Source organism: Rattus norvegicus, chromosome 5 (assembly GCF_036323735.1).
Source record: "Rattus norvegicus strain BN/NHsdMcwi chromosome 5, GRCr8, whole genome shotgun sequence".
In the NCBI taxonomy this organism is placed as follows: Eukaryota; Metazoa; Chordata; class Mammalia; order Rodentia; family Muridae; genus Rattus; species Rattus norvegicus.
The window spans coordinates 117,545,158-117,572,500 of record NC_086023.1 but is presented as its reverse complement, the minus strand read 5'-3'; the positions used below and the strand labels follow the sequence as shown (position 1 = coordinate 117,572,500).

General features: G+C 43.9%; 1 protein-coding gene and 1 long non-coding RNA gene across 15 annotated transcripts in view; one reads left to right on the top strand and one right to left on the bottom strand.

The window, feature by feature from the left end:
* Window positions 1–27,343, bottom strand: part of Nfia (nuclear factor I/A) — a 538,386-nt gene that overhangs the window by 324,891 nt on the left and 186,152 nt on the right. For 3 of the 9 annotated variants that reach the window (XM_063287182.1, XM_063287181.1, XM_063287183.1), the window contains exon 2: window positions 9,452–9,983. In XM_063287182.1, coding sequence (XP_063143252.1) covers window positions 9,452–9,983 — 532 coding nt within the window. Of the gene's footprint in view, window positions 9,196–9,451; window positions 9,984–15,039; window positions 19,952–20,038; window positions 20,645–27,343 lie in introns of those variants that run through there. The other 6 variants (XM_039109300.2, XM_063287184.1, XM_063287185.1 and 3 more) reach the window with 5 other exon arrangements.
* LOC120103114 (uncharacterized) overlaps window positions 11,887–27,343 on the top strand; it is a 34,570-nt gene continuing 19,113 nt past the window's right edge. For 4 of the 6 annotated variants that reach the window (XR_010066547.1, XR_005505182.2, XR_005505181.2 and 1 more), the window contains exon 1: window positions 11,887–14,582. This is a non-coding gene — a long non-coding RNA (uncharacterized LOC120103114). Of the gene's footprint in view, window positions 15,044–27,343 lie in introns of all 6 variants that reach the window. The other 2 variants (XR_010066546.1, XR_005505180.2) reach the window with 1 other exon arrangement.

The following is a 27,343-nucleotide window of genomic DNA, read 5'->3' as shown; positions in this document are numbered from 1 at the left end:
ACCATGACATGCAGGAGCACATTGCTGTGGCATGGGTGTAGAGGTCAGGGGACAACTTGTGGAGTTAGTTCTCCATGAATGTTCCAGGGATCGAAGACAGGTCACCAGACTTTGAGCCACCTGCGGTGACTGTCTTTCCTTGCAGACACACATGGCAATGCTGCCCTGTCGCACAGCACACAGCAACATTATACAGACTTCACTGTTCGAAGTTACGGGAAACTACAATACAAAACAAAAACCTTTCTACCGTTTGCAAAAGGAGAAGGGGGGCCGACTAAATGGATCCAGCAGCAGTTTCAGGAACTCACTAATCTCAGATGACACACTCCCACCCAAAGGTCCTTGTCACAGTCCTACAAAGACACACACATTGCTCCTGCAAACAAACTGTGGCCAAATCCTCACCTAGAATCCTCGGTCAAGCATTTTAGTTTTAAATAACTGCAATATTGCAAACATACCCTTAAGTCCATCATTTCCCATGGACGAAAATCTGAAAAACATACTATGAAAACCACTAGCAGATGGCAGACTCCATGACCAAGTCTTCAGTCCTAGTATTCATGAGGCAGAGGCAGGTAGATCTGAGTTCCAGACTAGTCTAGTCTACAGAGCCAGTTCTAGGACAGCCAGGACACAAAGAAACCGTGTCTCAAAAAAACAAAAAACAAACAAACAGAAAACCAATAAAAGCATCAGCAGAAAGGATATCTGTGATGTTTAATGCTAATGTGCTATTACAACAGAGCCCACACAATGGTGCAATGGTGAGCTTCCCACACTCCCTGACATGCTCCACAATGGCCCAGGGAAGGGCGCCAGCTCACTTCAACTCTTCGGTCCTGTCGATGGCCCTCTTTTAACCTGGCTTCTTCTGCAGTCAACACTTTCATAAAACTGGATGAGAGTTTGCCACACTTTCATGTCAGCTCCTCTGCAAGTCAATAGAAGATTTCAAACTGACAATATGGAATCCTGTATGCACAATAATCGTTTTGTGCAGGGAGCTTAAAATTAGGTAAGTAATCCCTTTAAGATTAAAATATACCTAACTGCGAATGCCTCCAGCAGGAAAGGGAACCCACAGGTCGACACAGGTGAGATGGCTTCAGATTTCTGATACTAAGAAATTTGTCTCCGATTTTGGAAAGATAGCAAATACTGACATTGGTACTTGCTGGCAAATACCTTTCCCTACCAACTATTCCTACCCAGAACAGGCTGTGTGACTTACTGTAGATACCTTGTCCAACAGCATGGCCGTGTGCTACCCAGTCCCGGGCTAGCAAGACTGCAGAACAAAATAAAGTCACCCAGACAACAGCGATCAAGAACAGTAACCTAACCTGCCAAGTGCTTCAGTTTCACAGAATTCTCTAACAGACCCCCTCTCTCTTCCTTGAACTTTTGAGAGAGGACCTAGTTCTATAGCCCAAGCTAGCAATCCTCCTGCCTCACCCTGAAGAATGCCGAGATAACGTGACTGCTTTCCGATGCCCAGCTTAGAGTATTTCAAGCTCAGTATGATGGCGCACGCTTTTAAGTCCAGCACTAGGGAGTCAGAGGCAGGCGGATCTCCGTGAGTTCAGCCTTGCAGAAATCAACAAGTTCTGGGCCAGTAGGGGCTACACAGTGAGACCCTGTCTCTTAGGGGGGAAAGGGTGATATTTCTGTTTTATTTAATAAAAGTTCAAGTCAGCAACATGAGAAGAATTAATACGTACAAAGAACCAGTGTGGTATGAATCGTAGTGATGGGTCTTTTTTACCCTACTTCCAGTGGTTTTACCTTGCAATCATTAAGAACTAATCCTGTCTGAGCATGGCAGCGCACACCTTTTAATCCCCTGGTCTACAGAGCGAGTTCCAGGACAGCCAGAGCTGCACAGAGAAACCCTGTCTCAAAAGAGTGTCCTCTGAGCCTGAAGAATAAACCTTGTATAAAGCTTCAAAAATCAAAATAAGGGCACTAAAATCAGTCATTTCTGTCTTCATAGTTTTCTGTTTTAATTTTTAAAATTAAAGTAATAAAAATTAAAGTAATAAATTTGGAACATGAGTTTTGCTTTCTTTTATATTATTGACGTAAAACCAAAGGCAAATTTCAAAGCAAAGCAATTTTTTTAATTTTAAAATTAAATCATTATAGATTTAAAATATTATTCCCTGCACATATATAAGTATATCAAGATTGCACATAAATATGTTAAAATTAATTTTTAGGTAATATTTGGTTTAATAGTCAGTGTCACCTGAAAGTATCTAGAATTCATTAATCTGAGTCTTTAGAATTATTTTAAACCTGTTTCAAACACATTTATTCACTTCACCATTCTAAAAGTAATAAGTCACTCCAGAATTTTGACCCTAACACTGACAAGAGACCATTTTTCTCCTAACCAACTTGGTCTCTTTTATGGCTAAGATTGAACTGTCGAGAAAAATATCTCCACAGAAAGGTTTAGATTTTGACAGTTTGGCTGTGTTACCCTGCTTAAATGGAGCCCGTTACAAAAACGCAAGTTATGAAGATGGTCTAAGGTGGGTGTAGATGGCTTTTAAAACAATTGGTTTCCAGTCAGCAGACCTGCCTGGATGTCACTATGAGTAGCAAGCGATGGTGCTGCAGGCTGCTCTCCTTAGTTTGTCACTTACAATGCCAATGTGAGGAAAGAGTTAAAGAGGAAAAGAAAAGAAAGGGCGAGCAAAGGGCGAGCATTGGGAGTAGTCTGAGGTAGGCCTCTAGCCTAGCAAGGTAGAGGTACCCAGCATTGGGAAAATAAAACAGAGTTTAAGAGAGCAAGCTAAGTATAAGGTGAGCTCAGTATAGTGTTGGCCGTGGCTCACACAAGCTTGGCTGTTCCTTTCCTTCAGGTTCCATATCTGTCACTCTCAGCTGATGTGGGCCGCAAATATCTACGACCAGTTCAGGTGTTTGAAAGACATAAAAATACGTAAGAGTCAACGTAAACTTCTCAAAGATGTAATTCTCCTTCAATTCATAGTCACCATGGCCCTCCCTAATCATTGTCGAGTTAGCAATGTGTTGCACAGCTCAAAGAAGACCAAAAAGTGACAAGGCACATGGACCGGAAGGGCTTCTTTTTCTTTCTTTTCTTTTTTTTTTGTCCTCTGTAGCTTCTTTTGCAAGCAGAACAGCAAGCGTGTTTTCTGCTGTGGAGTTGCTGCCTTTACCATTTGCTGGACTTATCATTCTTTGCTTCCAAGCCCATGTTTATTTAACTAGAACAGTGACGGGAGGACTGATTCCATTAGCTAAAACACTGCAGTAACCATAACAAAAAATGAATGTGTTCTCCAATATGGGGTGTGGGAGACAAAAGGGAAACGTCACTTCTATTTAAGTAGAAGTGAGAAAACCCTGTCGAGCTCAGAGACATCGGAGTCTGGATCTATAACGTGTGGGCTGCCATTACATCAGAGAGAGAGAGAGAGAGAGCCTGAAAGTGGCCAGCCGGCACTGTGCGTTACATGATGCAAGTCAACAGAGACCAGAAGAATGTCCACAGCATCCTTGCCAAGCTGTGACTCCTAGAGCCCCTCGCTGGAAGCCAAAACTTCAGAAGTCTTTGTGAAACGTTTCTTTCTAAAGTTTTGAACTGAACCTTCTGAAGCTACAAGTAGCATTTTTGTCTCAAATTAATTATACAAAAGAAAAAAAGTAGTAGTGTGCATGATAAATTTCTTCATTGGACATCCTCCTGCCTGAGATCGTCTATAATCGTTGCATAGGCCAAAACACCTTCAGCGTATATCCACTTGCAATTAAGTCTATGGTTTTACATTTCCCTTAACAATGCACGCCTGTTTATACAAACTTCTCCTCCTCCACCTGGCTTCCTTCTCTTCTCCCCCATCCCACGAGAGTTTACAATTTATAATATCTTTAAACATAAGTTCTCACTTCTAAATAACAATAGAGAAATTACCAGAGGAATAGTACAAAACTAGATTTTTGCACGTTTGTTAAACTGAATTTGCATTTTTTCCTTCTCTTGTAATCCTCAGTATTACTTCAACAATCTATATTGACATTTAGGAGCAGTTGCTTCTGTGAGAGATTTTTAAAACCGGACAGGCTGTTCTGTATCCCCTGGAAGCAACTCCAGGCCCTAACCCAGTCCTACTGTGTACAGAAATGACCACAACAAAAGCTGTGGTTTCTCCCACACTAGCCTTAAATAGGTTTAAAATTAATGCTATTCATCACTGGGTGGGAAGGAAGACAGGCAAACCATGCCAATAGCATTGGGAAATTTTCTAACCAACACAGTCAAACCTCTTAGCCATAAACAAACTGACCTCCACTGAAAGGCTTCCTCCCAACCAACTTTTGCTCCCTGTTACTTGTGAGAGCTCTGCCTTTGAACTTTCATCGTTTTAACTATCTTCTAAGCACTGGATTTTGTTACTACATTCAAGGAAAAGGATATTGTTACTATCCTCAAGTTACTGCTGACCCCACTTAAAGCTCTAAATGTCATATTTAACCTCATTTGTTGGTTCTTAAAACTATCTTTATGGAATTAAGAGATAAAACTGTATACATGTATCAATAATTTACACTATATTAATAAAAGGAAAATTTACCATGAATTTAGCTGAAGGTCAGGATTGGAATTTGGGATACAGGAAAGGTCTCTCTTAATTTTAAGCATTGCCATATATTAATTAGTCTTATCCCTTCATTTTCCAAACATTCTTTATCACCACAAATCAAAGGAGCTGTGTGCACAAGTTTCTGCTTGGGAGTTAAGCTTCTTACGAAGTTTAATTATATATGTACAGCCTTAGTCTTGGATATAAACACACATTCATATCACATATACACATATACGTGCCAGCAGAGCATTCTGAATATGTTAGAAATGCAAAACCCCCTCTAACAAATGTGCTAAGTCACCTAAAAGATAGTGCATTGTAAAAAAACTAATTTGACATAGAATCATAAAATATAACAAAATAATATGACTTGTTTATAATGTTTAAAATTATTTTATGTGCACTATAACCTCATGTTTAATGATTCCACACTTAAAAATAGCATCTTCTGAACACTACTGAAATCATTGCTACTGCTTAAGCAGCACTCCGAGTGCAGCCTGAGTGTGCACACATGCACACAAAGCACACACTCACAGGCACTCCCCATCCTACACCTGCTCTCAAGCAGTAGGAAGTGAATTCTCAATCTGTCAACATAACCATCTGGTCTATCTGCATATCATGGTTTTTCTCTAGTACTATATGAAGGAATGGCAGTCACGAGGCCAAAATAAAACCAACATGCACCTGAATGGGAATAGCTCCTCTAGGGGCTTAAACAGAAACACGTGGCTCATCATAGGCAAACTTGCAGAGTTCCAACTTAAAATGAGTGCTATTGAGAGCATAACCAAAGGAACAGTTCCGTACAGGGGACGTGGTGATGAAAATCCGGCCCTGCAGGTTACAGGATGGGTACCAAGCTGCTGGGATACTGAAACTGCTCTTCCTGTGAGGGCGGAAACAGACCAACCGGTAGCCATTGTTCTGAAAGGTTCCACTACACAAGTGTTCACTTTCCGTCTTAAAACTCACACACACTTGCACTGCCACTGGGACAGCATCGGTTCCTTTGTCTCTGGCTAATTAGCAGTTGGAGCAATTTGCTGACAACTTCGGTCACTTAAATCTTTCCAAGTGGATCTTTAAGACAGCTAAAAATCCTTGCAATCTTAGGAAAGTCCTCACCTTTAAGCAGTGACCATGGCTCAGTGGGCTTCAGCTTTAGGCCCATTGCCACCTACAAATTAGTACCTCTGTTGAAGTAAACATAATTCCATGTGTTTGATTTTAGATTTTTTAAGTGTCACCACAGGTAAAGACTATCTCAGAGCTGCCGTTCTACCCCACATCAGGTAGCGCCAAACAAAAATAGCGATGATCATTTTATGTCATAGACAAAGCAATCCTCCTGTGTCCAGGAAAGTAATCCTTTTTAAAAGTCCAACCTCTAAGCAAAATTTAACTAACTTAACAGAGCACTTAGAATATGATTACATTTCCAGAGTTATACAGGAGCAGTTTCAAAAAAGAAAGAGAGAGAGAGAGAGAGAGAGAGAGAGAGAGAGAGAGAGAAGCAAGAAAGGAAGGAAGGAAAGAAAAAAACTCTCCAGAAAGTTCTCGGTTGAGTGCCTACTAATGAACAAAGGTTAACTTTATCTAAAAGGTCAAATGCCTGGTGGCTAAGGTTATGACCTTAACAACTTAAATTGTGACCTTGCCACGTGCCGGGTATATTGGAGATTCTGATACAGATCATCTGGTAAAGACTGGTCATAAATTAGCTTTACTGTTACCCGCCCACAAAGAAAACCATTTGCCATGATACCACAATACCACCAAGTCGTCATATGATACATGGGAGAGACAATGCAAATAGAGATCGAATTAAAGACATAAAATGGCTTTGTTATTTTATAGACTGAACAAGATGAAAGTCTCAGGCCCGGAATCACTTGCCTTCATTCTCCTTTTTACTGTGTATCTGCCACAAAATTCACACAGTTCTAATGCCACCAGATTTAGGGATTTAGTCAAAGTATTGGCTTTTATCGTCTCTAAGCCTTAAGGGAAAAAAAATCACCCCTGCTTTTTACAAATATTTGATTATGCATTTGCTTCCAGTATTCACATTTTAATGTTTTGACCAAAAAAAAAAAGCAGCCAGTGCATGAAGTTATAATCAATGTGCATATTTTAAAAGAGAAAAAAATCTCAATTTGGTGGCTATGTAGAGGAGAGGGGGCATTCTGGAAGGGAGAAGGTACATTTTCAAAGAAATGAAAATAAAAATGTGTTGCAGGTGCAAAGGCCACAATGGTCTTGGCATGGATTGGGAAGCACATTTCAGTCTCTGCTTCTTGCCGGTACTGGCAAGTTCTCAAAACTTTTAAGGAGGTAAAAACATTGTTTGGTGTTTACAAATCTTCGGCATTACAACAGATGCTTGTCAAGTTGGCTGTACATAGGTTGACCAATCTACCTCATATTGGCATCGGCAGCTTCTTCTCTTCCACAAATAAGAGATCTCAAAATATCTTAAGTCAAATTTGAAATATATTCTGATGAAAGGCCTTTACTGCTTTCTTTTTTTTTTTCTTTTCTTTTTTTTTTTTTGCAAGGTCCCTGTCGCCGGCACTCAGGCGGCCATTACTGTGGTGCTCTGGAAACCAATGGCCAGGCATTTGGCTGGTATTCAGGCCTGAGGAGGGATTCTGGGATACATGAGGAGCACCAAACCGAAGGTAGTCTGATCCATGTGGCTGCCAATAAATCTTTCATAAGCTGTAAGAATGCGAACCTTCCTAAGCGACCTCCCAAATGGTATTACAGCAGCATCCTTCCTTCGGGCACCGTACCAGTCAAGCAACTGGGTTAGCTTAGGGACGTGTCGGCATAAATAATAACCCACCAGCAGGGAAAGGTGAACCAGGGAATGGGAAGAGTGAGACGGCTAAATGTCTTTAAAGACAGTTTCCCTGAGATTCTCAGAGAAATCCCCAACTTAAAAGCCCAGAGTGGGTCTTGCTCAAACTGACAGAGACTCCACAGACATTTCTATCTTGCTCTTTTCTGTAGGAATTACACACACACACACACACACACACACACACACACACACGCTACATCAATCGTTGGCACTCTCGAGTTTCTAAGTTGCCCAATTAGAACATTTACTGTCATTAATAAAGTCTTTTCTTAAATACCTGAGGATAAACGACCAGTGTAAACAGTACACTAAGAAAGCACTGTGGACACCTATAACCATTTTGCACCCTCAGGCACTTACATACACATAACAAAGTTAGAAAAGAAACCTTTAACTTGGCTTTTACTATAGACAAGAAAAATGAGCAGCGAGGTTAGCGGGGGTTAAGGAAAGGCCACTTGTTCCCGTCCAGAACTTCTGCTGCCTAGAACTGGCTGAAGCAACAGGCATGCCTTATGATCGAGTATACATTTTCAAAAGCCCAAATATTTGAAACATTTTCAGAGCACATCCTCTGAAACACACATCTCGCCCTTGCCAACCCAACACAAATGATGATGTGACATGCTTGCAAAGTCAATTCCTCTAGCTCCTTAAGTAAGGACAGATGGGTAACAAAAGTTCTCGTTCTAAACCTTGTATTGAGAAAACAGAGAGCGGAATGTTAGCCGATTTCCTTGAAAGATTTTTTTTCCTTTTCGATTTTAAGAACCTTTTACAAAACAGTGCCGACTTTGAAGGTGGTGTCTTTTTCTCTTCTTTGTGCGGGGTGGAAGGGGGAAGCGTGTGTCTGCATCTATGTGTGCACGAGACAGAGACAGAAACAGACACAGAGACACACAGAGACAGAGAGACAAAGAGCGCGCCTAAACAAGTACTGGTTGGCTTCCACAACTTTCTTTCTCCCATCTGGCTTGAGCAACTGCCATGAAGGCAGTCTAGCAAGACTGATATGTACATATAAAAAGTCAACAAGTTACACAAGACCTGAGCCTTCACAGAACACAATGAGCCTTTGTCTAAAACAAGACGAAAAGAACAAAGTGAAGCTGCATTATTTGACCCAGCTCTCAACAGTGGATTCCCTAATGCTCTCCCAAATTCTGAAGCGCGCTCCGGAAAAGACATGTCTCAGAAATCAATAGTGAATCTCAAACAGATCAACAGAGGTCGATGGATCAATTACCAATAGTGATCTCTCGATGCACTCAGACAGCCTAGGCCAGCTGGTCACACTGAATATTAACCCCTCTGTCACTTGCTTACAATGTAGTTGGTTGGTTTCCCTCAGCCATCTGAAAGAACACTGAGACTTCCCACATACGAAGCCGCTCAGCCTATGCATTCATGTGACTCTCTTTCTTTCATAAGAGACCAGCATTTCGATAGTAACCTTACCTCCAACGTCTTACTTGGCAGGGGTTGCAAGACGCGTCAGAAGGTTGAAAACAGTCCCAACAGAAGAGCAGCTAACAACAAACTAAATGTATTTTAATAAGATCACAATCCAGTTTAAAAGCAACTCTTCATTACGAGGGTCATCATGAGCCTCTTACCATGACTTGGGAAAAAACAACAACAACAACAACAACAACAACAAAGTGACCATGACTTTTCATCCATTGAGTTCCCAAGACCTATGACAGCATTACTTACCATATGTGACCTGAGTGGGAATTCTGAGAGCTTTGCTTTTATACCTGAGTGAGGGTAACACCTCAGACAGAGGCAGCAGGTTGTTCAAACTGTTTTGACTCTGGTTTACCTCTGAAACCTCACTGGCCCGATGCCCTAGGTTTGTGATCTGGGGAGGTCGGGAATGGTTAGCATTCACAGAGGCCATCAGAAGAGACACACACAAGAAAGCAGAAGGGGTTCTCTCCATTCCACTTACCTGCTGCATGTACAAAGTATGCCAAATATAAATCGAGTTCCTTTACAGAAACCCCTATGTGATGGGGCTGGACACAGAGCCCTGGATTCGAGCACTGTGGGGACTTCACAAGGCGTTCACCATCAGTACTTTCCAGCGGAATACCTTTGAACAAGATCACCATGACGAGGTCCAACCTCCATACTTTATCTGCCTGGCGGAGGCAGTCAATTCTCCGCATCTTGCCTTTCTGGTCTGGGTTGGAAAGAACACAGCATGGAGGTTTTTTCCCTGTAACTGTAAGAACAAAATCCTCTCGGTACTCGGGTCGGATATCTTTCCGTAACTTGGCCAGAAGTCGGGAAGCCCACTTTTGCTTGACCTCAGGCTTCTCACTTAGCAGTTCATCCTTCACAGCCCTCTCCTCTTCTTTCGACATGCGCTTCTCATGCTTTTTGAAGTATTTCCGCTTTCGGGCCTGCAGGTTGAACCATGTGTAGGCGAAGGCGCGGACATGGGGCAGAAGTGCTTCAATGAAAGGATGAAACTCATCCTAGGGAAAAGGGATAAAAACAAAAATGCGAATACGACCAACACAAGAGACAACTTGACTTGAGCTTCAGATGAAATGTGGCCCAAGCGTTATATTACCTTTAAAACCATACTAAAAATCCCCAAGGGCAATCAGGGGAAGAGGAATCTACTCTCGGTACCACTGCTTATGATCTGGAAGGAGAAAGTTGCGAGGTATTTTTTTTAAACATTTTAGTACATTCTATAGTAATAAGTGCAGCCTACTTCCCAAATCCTTTACACAGCAAGCGCAGTGTATCTAAGCCTTTATAGAAATATATACTTTTAACCCTATTTCAAGGAAGCCATATCTAATTTTGTCCCAGCCTTGACCTCACCATTTGTAGTACAGCCAGGGCCTGGCCGCCAGATTGGCAAATCCTAAACACTCGGGTGCCAGTCAATGTTTATGGAAGTCTAGGAGTAAGACCCAACTCTACCGTCAATGAAAACAAAGGCTGTCCCTCGGAAGAATCCATGTAGACTCTCGTCTGCCTCTCATGTATTTTAGTAATATCTTAATTATGCTGCTCAATGTCATAGTTACAGATAATTTACCAAAAAAAAAAAAAAATAGAAAAAAAATGTGTCAGGTCTCTACAGAAAAAGAAGGGAAGATTTGGTATTCGTTGGGCTAAAAGATCTATGCCCAAGAAATCGTAACTGAACTATAGGAAGAGAACAAAAAGGGGGGAACACCAAACAAAGCAGAACCCCATGCCCGAGAGTGAACAGGGTGTCTCACCGTGACAGCACTCTTGCAACTGGACACATTTAGTGTGCTGATAGGACTGTGGAATGGCCTCCAAGGCAACCAGCCCTACCAAAAACATCACCTCGTTTTTAAAAATAATAGTTCAGCTTTTCCCCATCAGCAAACCGGAGACTCAAAGAAAACCTTTACCAAGCTCTTTAAAAGTCGGATAATTTGAAGAGAAAAATTGAATTTAAAGCATTTGAATTTTGCTACCGGGTTCTCTTAAAAAGCATGTGACTCTTATGTTGATACTGGTTAGAAAATTCAAGTATAAAAATTTAAAAAAAATAAATAAAGTTAAACAGTAACATCCACACATGCTCAGAGAGAACACCCAACTCTTGACTAACCAGACCACACCAATTTTATATAACGGCTCTCTGCCACAAATGCCTCTGGAGATAAATTATTTACTTTCAAATAAAGGAAGATAAGGAAACTAGAGGAACATTTGGTGACTTCTTAAGAAGAGTTAAGGTGGACAAATATAAAATATATTCTTTTTTATGTTTGTTATAGCAATCTGCATATATACATCATTGAGATACAAGAAACTGTAATACTACGGGCAGTATTACTACTAAAAATATTATTAAAATTTTAAATATTCAAATGCAAACTGAAGGTAATATATTTTAATGGTTAAATCTGTTAATTTTTTTTACAATTTTTAAATAAGAATGTAAACATTACATATATCAAGGTTCTTTAGAGTAAGTGTCTAATAGTATAATGAGTATTTAATTGTTATAATATTTGGCTTTTCCCTCTTTCTGCACAAATTTTAGGCTCCATGGCTCAAGTTCATTTTTGAAACTTGGTCTTTTACAAAATAAGGATCAAAAAAGAAGTAGTGAGCTTTGGTTAACACATGTGCATTTTCAAGTTAGGGGGGAAAAAAGAACAAAATACAAGAATGATATTATTCTTTACCATAAACCATTAGCATTTTCAAGCTGTGTGGTGTTTGAGAATCTTTATTCCTTTGGAAGAAAAGTCGCAGTTTATCCGCTAAGGTGCACGCCAAGCCACAAAGCATTAAACATTACTACATTCTGAGCTCATCCTTGAAATGTTCTAAAACACTTAAACTTTACGTATTTCATACTGACTGACATCCAGATGTATACAGGGTAGCCTGGAGACCAAGGCTCTGTGGCATTATGAAAAGAATCCCTGAAGTCGACCTCAAGCTGCACAGTGAGCTTTCTCCAAAAGGAGGCTTTCATTTTGAAGACTCAGCTCCATTCTATAATGCACGTAGCTCGAAATATAACATATCCGTGCCAAGGCTTTACCTTATTAATGACGATAAACAGGTTAAATAACAACTTGTGTCTATGAGCCCAAAGATCCTCCCAAAATACTTCTTAAAAGCTGCAAACTGCAGCAGTTCACGCTCGGAAGCATTGCGTTCACCTGCCAACCAATGTCCATAATATCACTTCATAAAAAGAATAAATAAACTGAAAATAAGGTCAGCTGGTCATCATGGACAGTCTGTGTCCCCAGCTTTGCATCAGAGGTATTTACAATAAATTATTCCCCCAAAAGGTCTCTAGGATGCAAATAAAAGTACACAGCATTTTATATAACTTTACTCACATGACCATTATACTTAGTCAACCTATTGACAGAAATATCTCCCCAAACATCCAAACTTTTCAAAAAAGAAAAAAAAGAAAAGAAAAGAAAAAAATTACAGGAAATGTCCGAGGAAAGCATAAATGATCCAGGGGGCGGGTAGTGGAGGGTATGTCCTCATGGATCATGTTGCTGAACAAAACGCCATAAACTGAGCATTATTTCCAAAAAATATTGAAGAGAAAAAGTAATATTTTACAGACATAGTTGATGAGAATGTTACAGATCACCAGGAAAAATAAACCTGTGGACCTGCTTCAAAGCCGCGTTACTATGAACCAGCATCGAAAATGTGGATCTGTTTGAAAACAGGCCAAGTTTAAGAGCCACAGAATAGTGGTAGTGCTGGAAACTACTTTTTTTTTTTAAGGTTTACTCATAAATTTCTGCTGAACTGTCAGTATTTAGGCAGGTCCCTGAGTTGGTTGTGATATGCCCATCCTCAGTCATAAGAAGAGGCCTGGCATTCTCAAGGTAAAGCCCCTTCAAAGTGCACACAAGCAAGCTGAGTTTACTCTCAGAGCACATTGGTCACCATGCTTACTGGATCTTTTTTTTTTTTTAAACGAGCAATAAACGGTCCACGTTTTTCTTTCTGAAACTGGCTCTAACATATTATAAATATTCCAGAAAGTTAAATAAATTGTAAATCAGCTTTTAAAGACCCTCTCATAAAACACACGAGCCTTTATTCCCTGTTTATTGTACGTTTTTCTTCACAAACTGCTACACCAAATAAGCGGTTCTCTTAGTGGTGTGAAGGCCCAGCGAATGCGTCAATCAAAGCTGCCAAGTGTGTAGGAGGGAGAAAAGAGAAGGGAAGAAAAAAAAAACTTTCTTAATGTGATAATAACTCAAGAGAAGCTAACCTTGTTAAGTCCCTGACTGTGCCCGAGGCCTGCATGGATTCGCAGGTATGCTCCTGAAATACACAACCCCAGACCAGAACTTTGATCTTTTCAAATCTCGCTCAAGAAGACAACGCTGTATCCATGAGGGTCTTTCTCGCCATTGCAGCATGCTGGTATTACCTACAAGTCCTATGTGTTGCAAACTTTTGCCAGCTAGAATTTCACCCTTCGAATCTCAGCACTTTCACTGCAGACTATAATTCATTCAAATTATCTTACACTTTGCATCTTATCCATATGCAATTGTGAACCTTGCCAGAAGTGGTTGGAGAAGTTTCATTCCATTCTTCCACAAGTTACTAAAATAGTAACTTTGGAAGTTGCGGGGAGGGGTGGACTTTTACAATAACTAAAACAACTGCTATCCATTATTAATGTGAGGCCTAAATCCCAAACAGACCATCTCCACATAAAAGATGCATTTAAGAGTCTTCTGAGATCAAATAGCCAGTGTTATTACTGTTAGATACTGCAGTAAGAAGGGAAGTCATATGGGAAATAAATCCGAATCTACAGTGGAGAGGAAAAGCTACTGATACGTCCAGCCTTCCAAAGTATTCCCGGTAAACCGTTACTCCAGCTCATTGAAGGCACAGTGGTAGCAGGGTTTTGAGGGAGTCGTGAAGAAGCATATAACTTCATGTAGGTGACTGCTGGTCAGGGTGCAATGGTTTAAACCCATATAAAGACTCGTGCTTAAAGAGAAAAAATTAGCGCAAATCACTCTGACTTTATGCCTTTTAGTCAGAGAAAATAAATAATATATTCAAACGGGACTAGATCCGGAGCCGCAAAATAGCAGTGTTTCCTTACTGCTGGTGCAGACTAGACCGGGAGGGATGGGCTGGGAGGCTCGGGCAAGAGGGGCAGGCGGAGGGGCGCCAGGCCCCACGCTGCGAGTGGGGCTGCACGGAAAGTTGCCGGGTCCTGCTTGCTGAGCCGCCTGGGGCTTGCCTAGGCGGCGGCGGCGGCGGAGCAGCCGACTCCGGCCCTGGCCGCCGCTCGCCCTCGAGCCGGAGCCCCACTCCGCCCGCAGCGGCCCAGCCCGGCCCGACCCGCGGCCTCGGCGGCTCTCTGGCCTGCGCGGCGTGGGCTCGCCGGATCCTTAAACTTTCGCCTGGGGGTCGCGGGCTGGAGGCGAGGGACAACAAGGTCCTGGGCCGGCGCCGGGCGTGAGTCTACGCAGCCCACGGGCGAAGGCTCGCACCGCCCGCCGCGTCCGAGGGGCGCTGCCCGGGCCGGCCCGCAAAGCTGGCACAAAACAAAAGTAAGAGTTCGGGGCGTCGGCGGGGGGCGCGGCGGCGCGGGAGGACACTGGCAGCCAGAGCGCCAGGGTGCAGCCGGCGTGCGGGGTTTGCGGGGCTCAGCCGCCCCTCCCTGGAGCGGAGGAATCGCGGGCACCGCGCTCCGCGCCGCAGACACCGAGTCCAGATTGCAGCGTGTCAGGGGCTGCAGCGGCGGACACACGTGCGGGGCTCCCGCAAGACCCGGCGCTCCGCAGTCCGGCGCCCCGATATTAATTAACGCATTAATAAGAGGGCGCCATTAGCCATGTGCCCACACAAATGGCCGAGCCGGAGGAATGCACCCGCATGGAAACAAAGTTACTTTCTTAAAGCTGCAGCCCCCCACCCCCCCGCACACGCGCGCGCACACACAGAAACACGCGCAGACACGACTCCCGCCGAGGCACACGGCCGCCCCGCGCCCCCGCAGCTGCTTACCTGGGTGAGACAGAGCGGAGAATACATAACTGCCGGGCGGCGGGGGGTGCGTGCACGTCTGTGTGCGGGCTGGAGGTGTGCGTGAGTGTGGGTGCGAGAGGGAGAGAGAGGAGGAGAGAGCTAGGAGAGGGGGGAGGAAAAAAAAATCAAGCCTGCTTCTTGCGTTCACATTTCCAACTCGGCTCAACTGCAGCAGCCAGCGCTCTTGCCGCTCCACGCGCTGAACTTTAACCCCGCCTAGAGTTTCCCTACACTCCACTATACTGTCTACTGTACGCGGGCGTTAAAGGCATAGCGCACCCTTTCCCGCTCCCGCGCCGGCCGGCCGGGTGCCCGCGAGCTGCCCGCGCGCCCGCCTGCGCCGCGTTCTGCACCGCACCGCACGGCCGCCGCCCGCTCGCGCCGCCGCCGCGGGGGGGTGGGGGTGGGGGGGATGGGGTGGGGTGGGGTGGGGGGAGCCGGGTGGGGGAGGGGCGGCTGCGGCGCTGACACCGGTCCCCAGTCTGCACGGCCGCCCGCCCGCCGCTTGCTCCGCGCTCGCTGCCTCCCGCGGCCCCCGCCCCCGCCCCGCTCGGCGCGGTCCCGGGAACGCGGCGCGGAGCGGTTTTCAGCGTGTCCTCCGGGCGGCTATAGGCTGCCACAGGATGTGCTTAAGCAAACAAAACTACTTTTCCTCCTCCCCATCCCCCCACCCGCGCCGCAGCCCTCCGCGGACGTCGGTAGACGATTGGGGCAACTTTGTCCGGGCGCCCCGCACCCCCGTGGGCCGCCGGGTGGGCTCCCTAGGAACCTCAGAGAAGGGCGCGCGGTACATTTGCATGTATGCAAATTTCTTGTAAAAATCAGACCTTCTAGGTAACTTTTCCCCCCTTCCTCTGAAATGCGGTAAAGCTCAAAGCATTGTAATCTCTCCTGCGAAGCTTTCTGTGGGAATAGTGTCGTCCGCAGAGGTAATATGCACAAAAGCCTACTAACTTTACAGCTACGGCCCCATAGCAGTCAGAATCTGGGTGCGGGGGACTAGTAAGATCACCCCAAAGCGTCCCCAGATTGCGGGGGGGGGGGGGAATCTGGAAAAAGGAAGGCGGAGAGTCGTGAGCGACCGCTCTTCTCTTCCAGAACTCAGGAGCTGGTGGGTTTGAACACAAACGCCCAAAAAAGTTCTGTCACGTCAGAAACAACAGTGGTTTAGCTGGGACATTTTTTCTGTATAACTGAGAAGGAAAACCGTGAAAGAGTTACCCCCTTAGAAAAGGGATATGTTTGTATCCCCAAATGGGAGCCCAGGACTAGACATGGGCTAACATTTGAGTCCCCTGTTCCCCAGACACACGCTAGAAGGGTACCTTGTTTGGATCCCCACTTTTCCCTCCCCCAGGTAAGAGTTCTCAAGATGGAAAAGAGCTTCCTGCAATTATTTTAGGTTTGCTAAAAGTATTGTTTTGGCGAGGGGGGGCGGTTTTAGGGTTTGGCACGTTGCCAACAAGCCTGTTCTTCCAGCTTTTTCTTCTTTCCTTCCTTCCTTCCTTCCTTCTTTCTTTTTTTTTTTTAAAGAAAAAACTTAACACTTTCTCATTAGACTCTCTTTTCTCCTAGAGGGGGAAAAACTATATCTGTCTCCTCCAAACTCCCATTTTCTCCTCCTTTCATTCCTGAAGTTTTGCAGCAGTCTTCTGTATTTACCAACCCTTCTTTAAAACTCCCCCAGATTCCGACACTGGCACACAGATCAGGAGTCTGCTCCCTGGCAGAGGTGACAGGGCTAGAGTCTACATGCATGCCCACCCGACAGAAGAGAGTGAGGGAGTATGATCACTTTCATTCAGATTTTTTTTTCCCCCTGGGTGGGTTAGAATGCTACTAGAAAATTCTGCTGCAGACCGTCGGGCAGTCTAAAGTTTTGTTTGTTCTCTAGCCCGTTTAGGGCTAATGCCCAAGAATCCATTCTTTCCCACCCACCCCCTGCTCTTGAATATTCTTGGAATACATATTATTCCGATTACATATTAAGGATTGAAGGAAATAACTTCAACCTTTAGTTAGGACGTCCATTTTCCCAAACTAAGCAACTGCTTTTCCTTGGTTCCTCGAGGCTTTCAGTAAGGAAGAAGTGTCCTCCAAGCTAAGAGGAGTTAGAGAAGCATTCCTGGCCACGAAACCCTTTGCTGGGATCTATAACTTCAAGACTCTCCAAGTTTCCTCGACAGAAGTTTCTGGCTGAGGGACCCAACATGTAACTGAGGCACAGTGACAAGTTATTGTCCCGTGTGTGTGCTCTGGGGAAGCTCTCTTCCAAAGTGGATTTTTGTGTGTGTGTGTGTATAGATACACTTCACATCTGCCTCTTTTCAAAACAGCAAAGAATTTTACTTTTGATTCTCAAGGGGATTTTTTTTTTAAATAACTGCCTGTCGCCATGTCTTCTTTTTTTTTTAAATGGGGGAAAGTAACTGAATGCTGATATTTCCACTTTAGAAACTTCTTTTGTTGCAGCAGTGGATGTGCCGGCGATTTCCAGCATTCTGCGGTTAGCAATATTATCTTAAGTAACTTTTGGCGCCCTTCGTAAGACTTTTGGATATGGGACGATTGTTTGCGCCCTCTAGGCAAGGGCTGGATCCAAGTTCAGCACCAAAGCCCTCCACATCCGCTCCTGCTTTCTCTCCTATCTGTGCCAGCTCCCGCTCCCTCCCCCGCTCCGGAGGAGGGTAGAAGGCGGGGGAACACTACAAAGCCCAGTTCCAACTACAGCCTTTGCAAACTAGACTGAGAAAAATACCGTAGAAGAGTTACAGTTACAGAATGGCTTCTGGTAACTTTCTCTCCAACAGGCATAAATTTAAACACACAAAGAAACAGATGTTCCTCAGAGGACAGACCCGGGATAAAAAGCATTTCTAACTTTCTCCTCTCTTCTGGGTTGCAAAAGTAAATCCTTGTCTAGAGTTCACCAGAGATACTAAGAGAGGGAGAGGAAGGAAGATCTGGGAAAGAGAGGGGGGAGGGAAAGGAGGGGCAAAGAGAAGGGAGAAGAGAGAGAGTGTGTAGGAAACGCAGGTGATGTATGAAAACTAGTTTATTGCAATCATATAAATGACCCATTGTTAAGAAGGGTAAACCCTTATTGGAAACATTACTCCGATCGTTTATTTTGCAAGTGGTAGGAGGCTGCCTTGAAACCGGATTGTCTTTGCAAACAGGAGGCTGCTGCCATGCTCTCTACCATCCATATTCTCCCTGGCCCAGAGCCCAGCCTTGCATTTACTGTTTTATTTGCAGAAACGTTACCTTGCCAGCTTTAGTGAAATCCTCTTAGATGTATAAATTACGTCAATAAAGTTTCACTTCTACGTACATCTGAAATACCTCTCCTTCCCCTTTAGTTGGGAAATTGTATTAATGTGATTTAGATTTTAATGCCCAAAGTAGTGAAAATGGGACCAAGATTCCTAAGTGACAATACCATTTGCTCTGTAGTATCGCCAAGACTAACTCTTAACTAGTATTTTCCAGCATCTTTCTTCACTGATTTTTTTTTTTTTTTTGGTGTTTTACTAGCTGGTCACTTGTGTGCAGATTTCTCTTACTTGCATATAACCCCAAACTGAATCATGTTGATGAATTGGGAACACTGGGGAGTTTTCACATCAAGTTTCCAAACAAGGTTTGTCTGGAAGGCCCAAAGCCTCAGGAAATAGTTGGATGAGAATTAAATCCACATTAAAAAGCAAAATATCCATATAACGTTCCATGTATTCCCTACAGAATTAGGAGGGGGTTGATATATTTGAACCAGAGGCTGCAAGTTACATCTCCAAGACAAACTAAGGCAGTTGTTTTCTACCATGCAGATAGCAATGACTTGAACAAGAGGCCAGACTTCAGCTAACAGGAGTCAGTTATCTTCCATGTATGTATCCGCCAGTAGGGTTGTTGTGGTAACACAAAGAAATGTGAACTTGGCGGTTCTTAATATGTTCCTTGCTACTGACCATAATCCGAAACAGTAGAATTCAGGAAAATTCAGTCCCTTCCTCCACCTTTTCAAATCTATAGAATCCATCCACCTCTGGAGCATCTCCTCCTTGAATACATCAAAGATTCTAAAACAATCAGTGAGAAGTTCTGAAGCACTAGCGCAGTCCCAAACTGAGGCATATCTCTCAAAGAAGCCAAACTGCTCCTTCTATGAGTTACCAACTTCCCCCAGTGCTAAAAATAACAACTAATGCAAGGTTAAATATTACTCTAGCAGAATTTTCCAAAAGAGCAAAGTTAAAAGGCACACAGGATCCATGCAACCCCCCCCCAACAGCCTTTTTTTCTCCTTTCAACTGAAAATAACAACAACCAAAAACCCCTCTTTCCTATTGTAATTGCTAAATCCGGAAGCGCTGGTATCTTTGACAGCTTGAACTACACACCATCCCCTTCATAACTGCAGAGAACTTCAGATCTCCTTTGCCCCGCCTCCTGTGGCTATTATGAACCATTGTATGCCCAAGCTTTCTTATGATTGGATAGAACTTCTGTCAATCTCGCATGTTGTCCCATTGATTAGAGGATCGAATCGTCAATTATTCTCGGGTCCAGACATTTCTTTTCGGGTTAGGTTGACTGCAGAGGCCAGACGTCTTTAACTGAGCAGAGCACGTACAGGATCCCCCCCTCCCCCTCCCCCCTTTTCTGGAACGGAGCAAGCGCTAGGAGGAAAAAAATCTGTTAAGCTCAGCAATTTTTTCAAATCCTGGGGAAAAAAAAAGAAAGAAAGAAAGAAAAAGAAACCCGATCTCTGCTGCACATAACAAAAACACCATCCACAAAGCTGCATCTTTAAAAGAAAACCATCACAATAGACATTTACCCAGCAATCACTTAAGTGCATATTCGAGCTAGAAAAATTTTAAAGTCTTAGCCATTAAGCATAACCATTCTACCGTTGTTTATATAACGCATATCGTATAAATGTAAAATAGAAAGTTTAAGATGTACCACGTACCATTGCAATGTAAAAAGAGTACGTGAGAAACTTTAAAATGCTCAGACGAATTGCTTCATCGCTTGTCTCTGTTTTTTTGCATTTAAAAAAAATAGCTAAATAAACTTGGAACCGTTGAAAACCCGGAAGAGATTTTTTTAAGCTGCTGGCCAATTGCAAGCTTCTTGGATAATTTTTTTTTTTAACTCCAAATCAAAAGGCTTCTACCATGGATGGCAGAGCGCTCTCTCTCTCTCTCTCCCTCTCTCTCCCTCTCTCTCCCTCTCTCTCCCTCTCTCTCCCTCTCTCTCCCTCTCTCTCCCTCTCTCTCCCTCTCTCTCCCTCTCTCTCCCTCTCTCTCCCTCTCTCTCCTTCTCTCTCCTTCTCTCTCCCTCTCTCCTCTTTGAAAGCAATCCAATCATCTAACCCGAGCTGGCTGCTTCTCAGATTCTCTCAGGATTTGCCTGGTGTGCTTGAAAGAGACTTTGCAGAAGTTGCGATCCTTTCAGCAGCCCCTCTTTCCTCTCCCTACCCCCTTGTTTATTTCCGCAATCGCTGCAATTTGCATAGTAACCACGCACGAGGCGGAGGGGCCGGAGGGGGCAGGGACAGGCTCGGGCGTCCCCTCCTCCCTCTCCCCGCAGTCTCCTCCTTCCCCACGGCTGGTGGCCAATGGGAGCCCCGGCCTTCAGCGCAAGCTCGGGTCGGGACTCCCGGCTGCAGAACCGCCTCCGAGTTGGTAGGCCCCGCTGCTGGGATCTGGATTTTGGCAGAGGGCAAGTTTCCCTGCTTGCGGAGCTTGCAGCAGTCTCTTAGAGATGGGAAGATTATAGTGCCTTTGCCCGCAGTCATGCCGATCTTTGCATGTTTGAATCACTCCTGCACACCTGCTTTCTCGGTTTCTTTTCCCAGAGCCTCTTGTGAGTTATTAGACTAGTTCATGATGGTTGGTGAGAGATTTAACCTTTATTTGCACTGATGTAGACTGAGAGTTAAAGATCCTCTCTGGTGCATTAAATCAAGACGGAGCAAAATGTCACAGAGACTTCAATGAGATAGGCTTTCGTCCTGGGTTTAGAAGAGAGTGGCCCTGTTCTCTATAGAGGACCAAACACCAAATGGCTAGGTGGGCTCCCGCAAGAATACAGCTCCTTTAAAGAATTTATATTTTAACCTTCTAATTCCATCAGCACGCTCCTAATTTATCAATATCCAGTCAAAACCTGGATGGTACAAATTCTCAAGCAATCCCCCTCTGCTCTTACCCCCAAGAAATGAACTGAAAGTTTGATGATGGGGGAGGGGCATGTTAGTAACTAGTCTGTGAAGTCTTCCTTCTTCCCATTGACTCTCTTATTTCACTAACTCAGACTCTTTATGACCCTGTCATCTGGATATTTCACCATCAAGCTCGTTTTATGTGTTTGTTTTAATTATCAGAATAGCCTTTGGTGCAGAGCTTGGACCAATGGCCTTACAGGAGTAGTATCTCTTTAAATGGAAATCAGCACACACAACAAGCCTTAGACTTTCTGCTATTGTGTTGTTGTTGTTGTTTAATGTGTTTGCTTTGTGTTTCTTAAGTAAATTAGGATATTTTGTGTAAGTAATGAATTCCTGGAAATTGTATATACACTTAGTTCACCTGATTAAAAACCAAAACCAAAACAAAACAAAACAAAACAATCCCCTCCAGCTAAGAAGTCTAAGAAATATCCTGGTTTCTATAACTCTCCTTGAAGAAAAGATCTAACCAATTAATAAGACCCTTCACAGTTAAAGGCTAGAGGAGTCTCTCATCTTATTTTGAATTATGATTTTTGGCTTCACTTGTGCACTTAGCAACTAGTCAGCTGACACAGCATTGCTAGGAGGAATCTTACTGAGGCTGTCCTTGGTGGTAGACAGGCATGGCTGTTCTAGTTCACTCTTCCTAGACGAGGGTAGGCTTTTACTCCACAGAGCCTGTGGCGTTTAATCCAGGCCTTGTCAATCCAGTATCCATACTATTGGGATACTAGTCTCACCTAGAAATAAACTAAATAGAATGATTTAGGTGATAAGGAAGTTAATGTTGATGATCAATAATAGTCTAATACTTAAATGAAAGTTTAAGTTTAATGTTCTGGGCCCAGTTCAACTGGTACCAGGCTCTGTTGTCGCCAGCCAGTTATAACACCTATCCTCGCTGACCTGTTGTGAGAATGAAACCTCATATGTTAAGGGGTAAGAACTTCAGATAAGGGGGCTGGAGAGATGGCTCGGCAGTTGAGAGCACTGGCTGCTCCTCCAGAGGACCCAGGTTCAATTCCCAGCACCCACATGGCCGCTCACAGCTGCCTTTAACTCCAGTTCTAGGGGATGCCACACCCTCACACAGACATACATATAGGCAAACAAACAAAAAAACCCCATCGATGTACATTAAATAAGTAAATCTTAAGAACTTCAGGTAAGAGGTGGCCTTGGGGGAGGGGATGCCCTACCTGAAGCAGTCAGAAAAGCTGACCCCTGGGGTCAATGCCAGCACTCAGGAGAGTGGGCCCTGCACCTCATCTAGGCAGCACACTAGAGCTGGCCCTGGTGGAGGATGTATGATGAAACAGCTCCCCCCCCCCTCCACACGGCTGTGTGTGAGTGTGTGTGTGTGTGTGTGTGTGTGTGTGAGAGAGAGAGAGAGAGAGAGAGAGAGAGAGAGAGAGAGAGGCCCTTCCTCTCCCCCTCCTTGCCACCAGCAGTAGCCAGGAGAGCTAGCCCTGTTCCCAACCCCCAGTGGATGAAGCAATCAGGAGAGCAGGCCCTGAACTTCACCTGAACAGCACAGTGGAGCTGACCCTGATGGCAAAGACTGGTGAGGCAGCCCTGAGGGTGCAGGAGCAGAAGAACTGGCCCAGCCCCCAACCGGCTGCAAAATTGGGAGAGCAGGAGAGTGAGCACACCTTAACTTTAGAGCAGCATAGCAGAGCTGGCTCTAGAGGTGTGGGTGCAGGTGAGCCAGCTGGGGCCTGGCAGCAGGAGAGGTGAGAGCCTCCTGCTAATGGCTCCATGGGGTAACCTAGCCAGAGCAGTGAATTAGCTCACCCCAGATCCAAACAAGCTGTGAATGATTGGCACATGTGCAAGAGCCACTCCTGCTGTCCCAGAGCTGCAGTATCTCCATGACACGGGACAGCAACAGGAAAACCAGAAGGAGTCCTGATGAGGATCGAATATTAATGGTGAACATTTACAGGTGAAGATATGTGGACAGCGGGACAGATAGACTGTGGGGCGCTGTGACACACTACAGCTTCCACGATGTTTCCTATGCTTTGTTGTTGTTGCCTGTGCATGTGTGTGTGTGATGAATGGGACTGAGATGCATGATATGAAGCTCACAAAGGCACATAGAACCAATAAAAAAATGTTTAAATAAAAGGAATTTCAGATAAGTCCCACCACACTGCCATGGTCTGAGTAACCCATACTGCTAAGCAAGTCAGACCTTGTAAGCAGTCAGTGTGTGTTTTCTATGCACCGTCTATAACTTATAATCTTGATTTAATTACACAGATTGAGGCCATTGCAAAACTGATCTACATGCCTACATAGTCAACAGCACACCATGCATTTCAAAGTCCAACCTAGGTTTTTTTTTTAATTTTTAAAAATTTTTTTTATTAACTTGAGTATTTCTTATATATATTTCGAGTGTTATTCCCTTTCCCGGTTTCCGGGCAAACATCCCCCTCCCCCCTCCCCTTCCTTATGGGTGTTCCCCTCCCAACCCTCCCCCCATTGCCACCCTCCCCGCATAGTCTAGTTCACTGGGGGTTCAGTCTTAGCAGGACCCAGGGCTTCCCCTTCCACTGGTGCTCTTACTAGGCTATTCATTGCTACCTATGGGGTCAGAGTCCAGGGTCAGTCCATGTATAGTCTTTAGGTAGTGGCTTAGTCCCTGGAAGCTCTGGTTGCTTGACATTGTTGTACATATGGGGTCTCGAGCCCCTTCAAGCTCTTCCAGTTCTTTCTCTGATTCCTTCAACGGGGGTCCTATTCTCAGTTCAGTGGTTTGCTGCTGGCATTCGCCTCTGTATTTGCTGTATTCTGGCTGTGTCTCTCAGGAGCGATCTACATCCGGCTCCTGTCGGTCTGCACTTCTTTGCTTCATCCATCTTGTCTAATTGGATGGCTGTATATGCATGGGCCACATGTGGGGCAGGCTCTGAATGGGTGTTCCTTCAGTCTCTGTTTTAATCTTTGCCTCTCCCTTCCCTGCCAAGGGTATTCTTTTTCCTCATTTAAAGAAGGAGTGAAGCATTCACATTTTGATCATCCGTCTTGAGTTTCGTTTGTTCTAGGGATCTAGGGTAATTCAAGCATTTGGGCTAATAGCCACTTATCAATGAGTGCATACCATGTATGTCTTTCTGTGATTGGGTTAGCTCACTCAGAATGATATTTTCCAGTTCCAACCATTTGCCTACGAATTTCATAAACTCGTTGTTTTTGATAGCTGAGTAATATTCCATTGTGTGGATGTACCACATTTTCTGTATCCATTCCTCTGTTGAAGGGCATCTGGGTTGTTTCCAGTTTCTGGCTATTATAAATAAGGCTGCAATGAACATAGTGGAGCACGTGTCTCTTTTATATGTTGAGGCATCTTTTGGGTATATGCCCAAGAGAGGTATAGCTGGATCCTCAGGCAGTTCAATGTCCAATTTTCTGAGGAACCTCCAGACTGATTTCCAGAATGGTTGTACCAGTCTGCAATCCCACCAACAATGGAGGAGTGTTCCTCTTTCTCCACATCCTCGCCAGCATCTGCTGTCACCTGAGTTTTTGATCTTACCCATTCTCACTGGTGTGAGGTGAAATCTCAGGGTTGTTTTGATTTGCATTTCCCTTATGACTAAAGATGTTGAACATTTCTTTAGGTGTTTCTCAGCCATTCGGCATTCCTCAGCTGTGAATTCTTTGTTTAGCTCTGAACCCCATTTTTAATAGGGTTATTTGTTTCCATGCGGTCTAACTTCTTGAGTTCTTTGTATATTTTGGATATAAGGCCTCTATCTGTTGTAGGATTGGTAAAGATCTTTTCCCAATCTGTTGGTTGCCGTTTTGTCCTAACCACAGTGTCCTTTGCCTTACAGAAGCTTTGCAGTTTTATGAGATCCCATTTGTCGATTCTTGATCTTAGAGCGTAAGCCATTGGTGTTTTGTTCAGGAAATTTTTTCCAGTGCCCATGTGTTTCAGATGCTGCCCTAGTTTTTCTTCTATTAGTTTGAGTGTGTCTGGTTTGATGTGGAGGTCCTTGATCCACTTGGACTTAAGCTTTGTACAGGGTGATAAGCATGGATCGATCTGCATTCTTCTACATGTTGACCTCCAGTTGAACCAGCACCATTTGCTGAAAATGCTATCTTTTTTCCATTGGATGGTTTTGGCTCCTTTGTCAAAAATCAAGTGACCATAGGTGTGTGGGTTCATTTCTGGGTCTTCAATTCTATTCCATTGGTCTATCTGTCTGTCTCTGTACCAATACCATGCAGTTTTTATCACTATTGCTCTGTAATACTGCTTGAGTTTAGGGATAGTGATTCCCCCTGAAGTCCTTTTATTGTTGAGGATAGCTTTAGCTATCCTGGGTTTTTTCCAACCTAGGTTTTAATGCTGATCATACCACGTGACTTTATACAAATTATTTAGCCTCTGCAAGCATTAACTTCCTCATTCGGAAGACGAGAAACATTCGTGCAACATGCATACATTATCTCCATCATACTGAGCCCATGTTCTAAATACTTTGACATGCTAAGAGAATAGGGGTAGGAAGAATATGTTATCACGGCCTTAACTTCAGAAGCTTTAGGGAAAATGTGGAAGAAGATATAAAGCTGAAATGTCATATGTACAGACACATACATGTGTATACACATGTATACATACATGTGACAGGAGTGACTAAGTCTTTATGACAATAGAGTCGAGAAAGCTGGTAAAGAGCAAATGGCATTTGGCAGTGAATCAAGAATATACATTTGTCAGACAGGGAAGAATGGGTCATTCCTCCCCATGTAATATATAGAAGTGACTGGCACTGGCTAATTAATTTGTATTGACTTGCTTTATGGTAACTGGAGGACAGGTAAGACCATCAGGTTAAGGCGGGATCTAGGAAAAGCTTATGAGCAATTAAAGCTTTCATTTGAAAGACTGGGAAGCTATATGATGATATAGCTAGTTAGCTAAAGGAAGAAATAAAATAACATTTGGTGGTTCAGAAGTTCACCCTAGTGGAGAAGAGGCAGAGGGCTGCAGGAGATGAAGACCTAAGCTGTAGGTCCACTGCAAACCAGGATAAGGGAGATTTAGTAGATGATGAGGGCGGGTTTGGATAGGGAATGTTCGCTACATTCTCCTAGCTAGTGGTGCCATTTTGGAAGGTGCTGAAAGGGGATGAGGCCTAGATTTAGGGAAATATCACTGAGGGCTTGTGGATATGTCCTACCCTAGGTTTCTCTTTCTCTGTGTCCTGGTACCATGACTCCCATCCCTCCCACCCTTACCCTAACCATCTGGTGGTGGAACCAAGGCCTATGGAACAATAGCTAAGAAACCAAGAATCTAAGAAACCAAGGACTCTTTTTAAGGTTGTCCTTTCTGATATTTTGGTCACAGCCAAAGCTAACACAATGGCACAGAGAGAAAGCAATGGAGAGGAGCCTCTGACAGCAGTTTTCAAGGAGTTCGATCAACAGGGACAATTCAGGAATAAAGCTTTTCCCACACATTCCTTGGCATCTAAACTGCCACCTACAAAAAGCAGGAGAGGCTCTCCACTCAGATATTACCACGTTCATCATGTCCTTCAACCTAATAATTGATTAAATGATATTAAGATGATACCAGTTATGGTAATACTCATCTATCAGTGCTCCTACCAGGCTGGTTTGCATTCAGGTACCTGCAAGGGCTCATCAAGAATGGTGACTCTGGGCTGCTAATCTCATCACAAGCCTGACGTTCCATGGAGTCTGGCTTTATGCCTTGAGAGTAGTCAGCTCTTCCAGGAATTCTGCTTTGTTGACCCAAATAGAACCCTAATCTTCTTGCGAGGTATTGACATAGAAATGAGAACACCAAAGCCTGACAGGTTTAGAGATGCAATTAAAAATTACAGTATGTTTTGATAATCGGTTGTTCTAAGTTGGGGAAAAAAGGGAAGTTGAAAGAAAAACATGTATTTCTATCTTATTAATTTCCCTGTGTAAGTCCTAGATCAACCAATGAGAGCAAGCCAATTAACAGGGGCGTTTGAAAGATTAACACAGCATTATAAA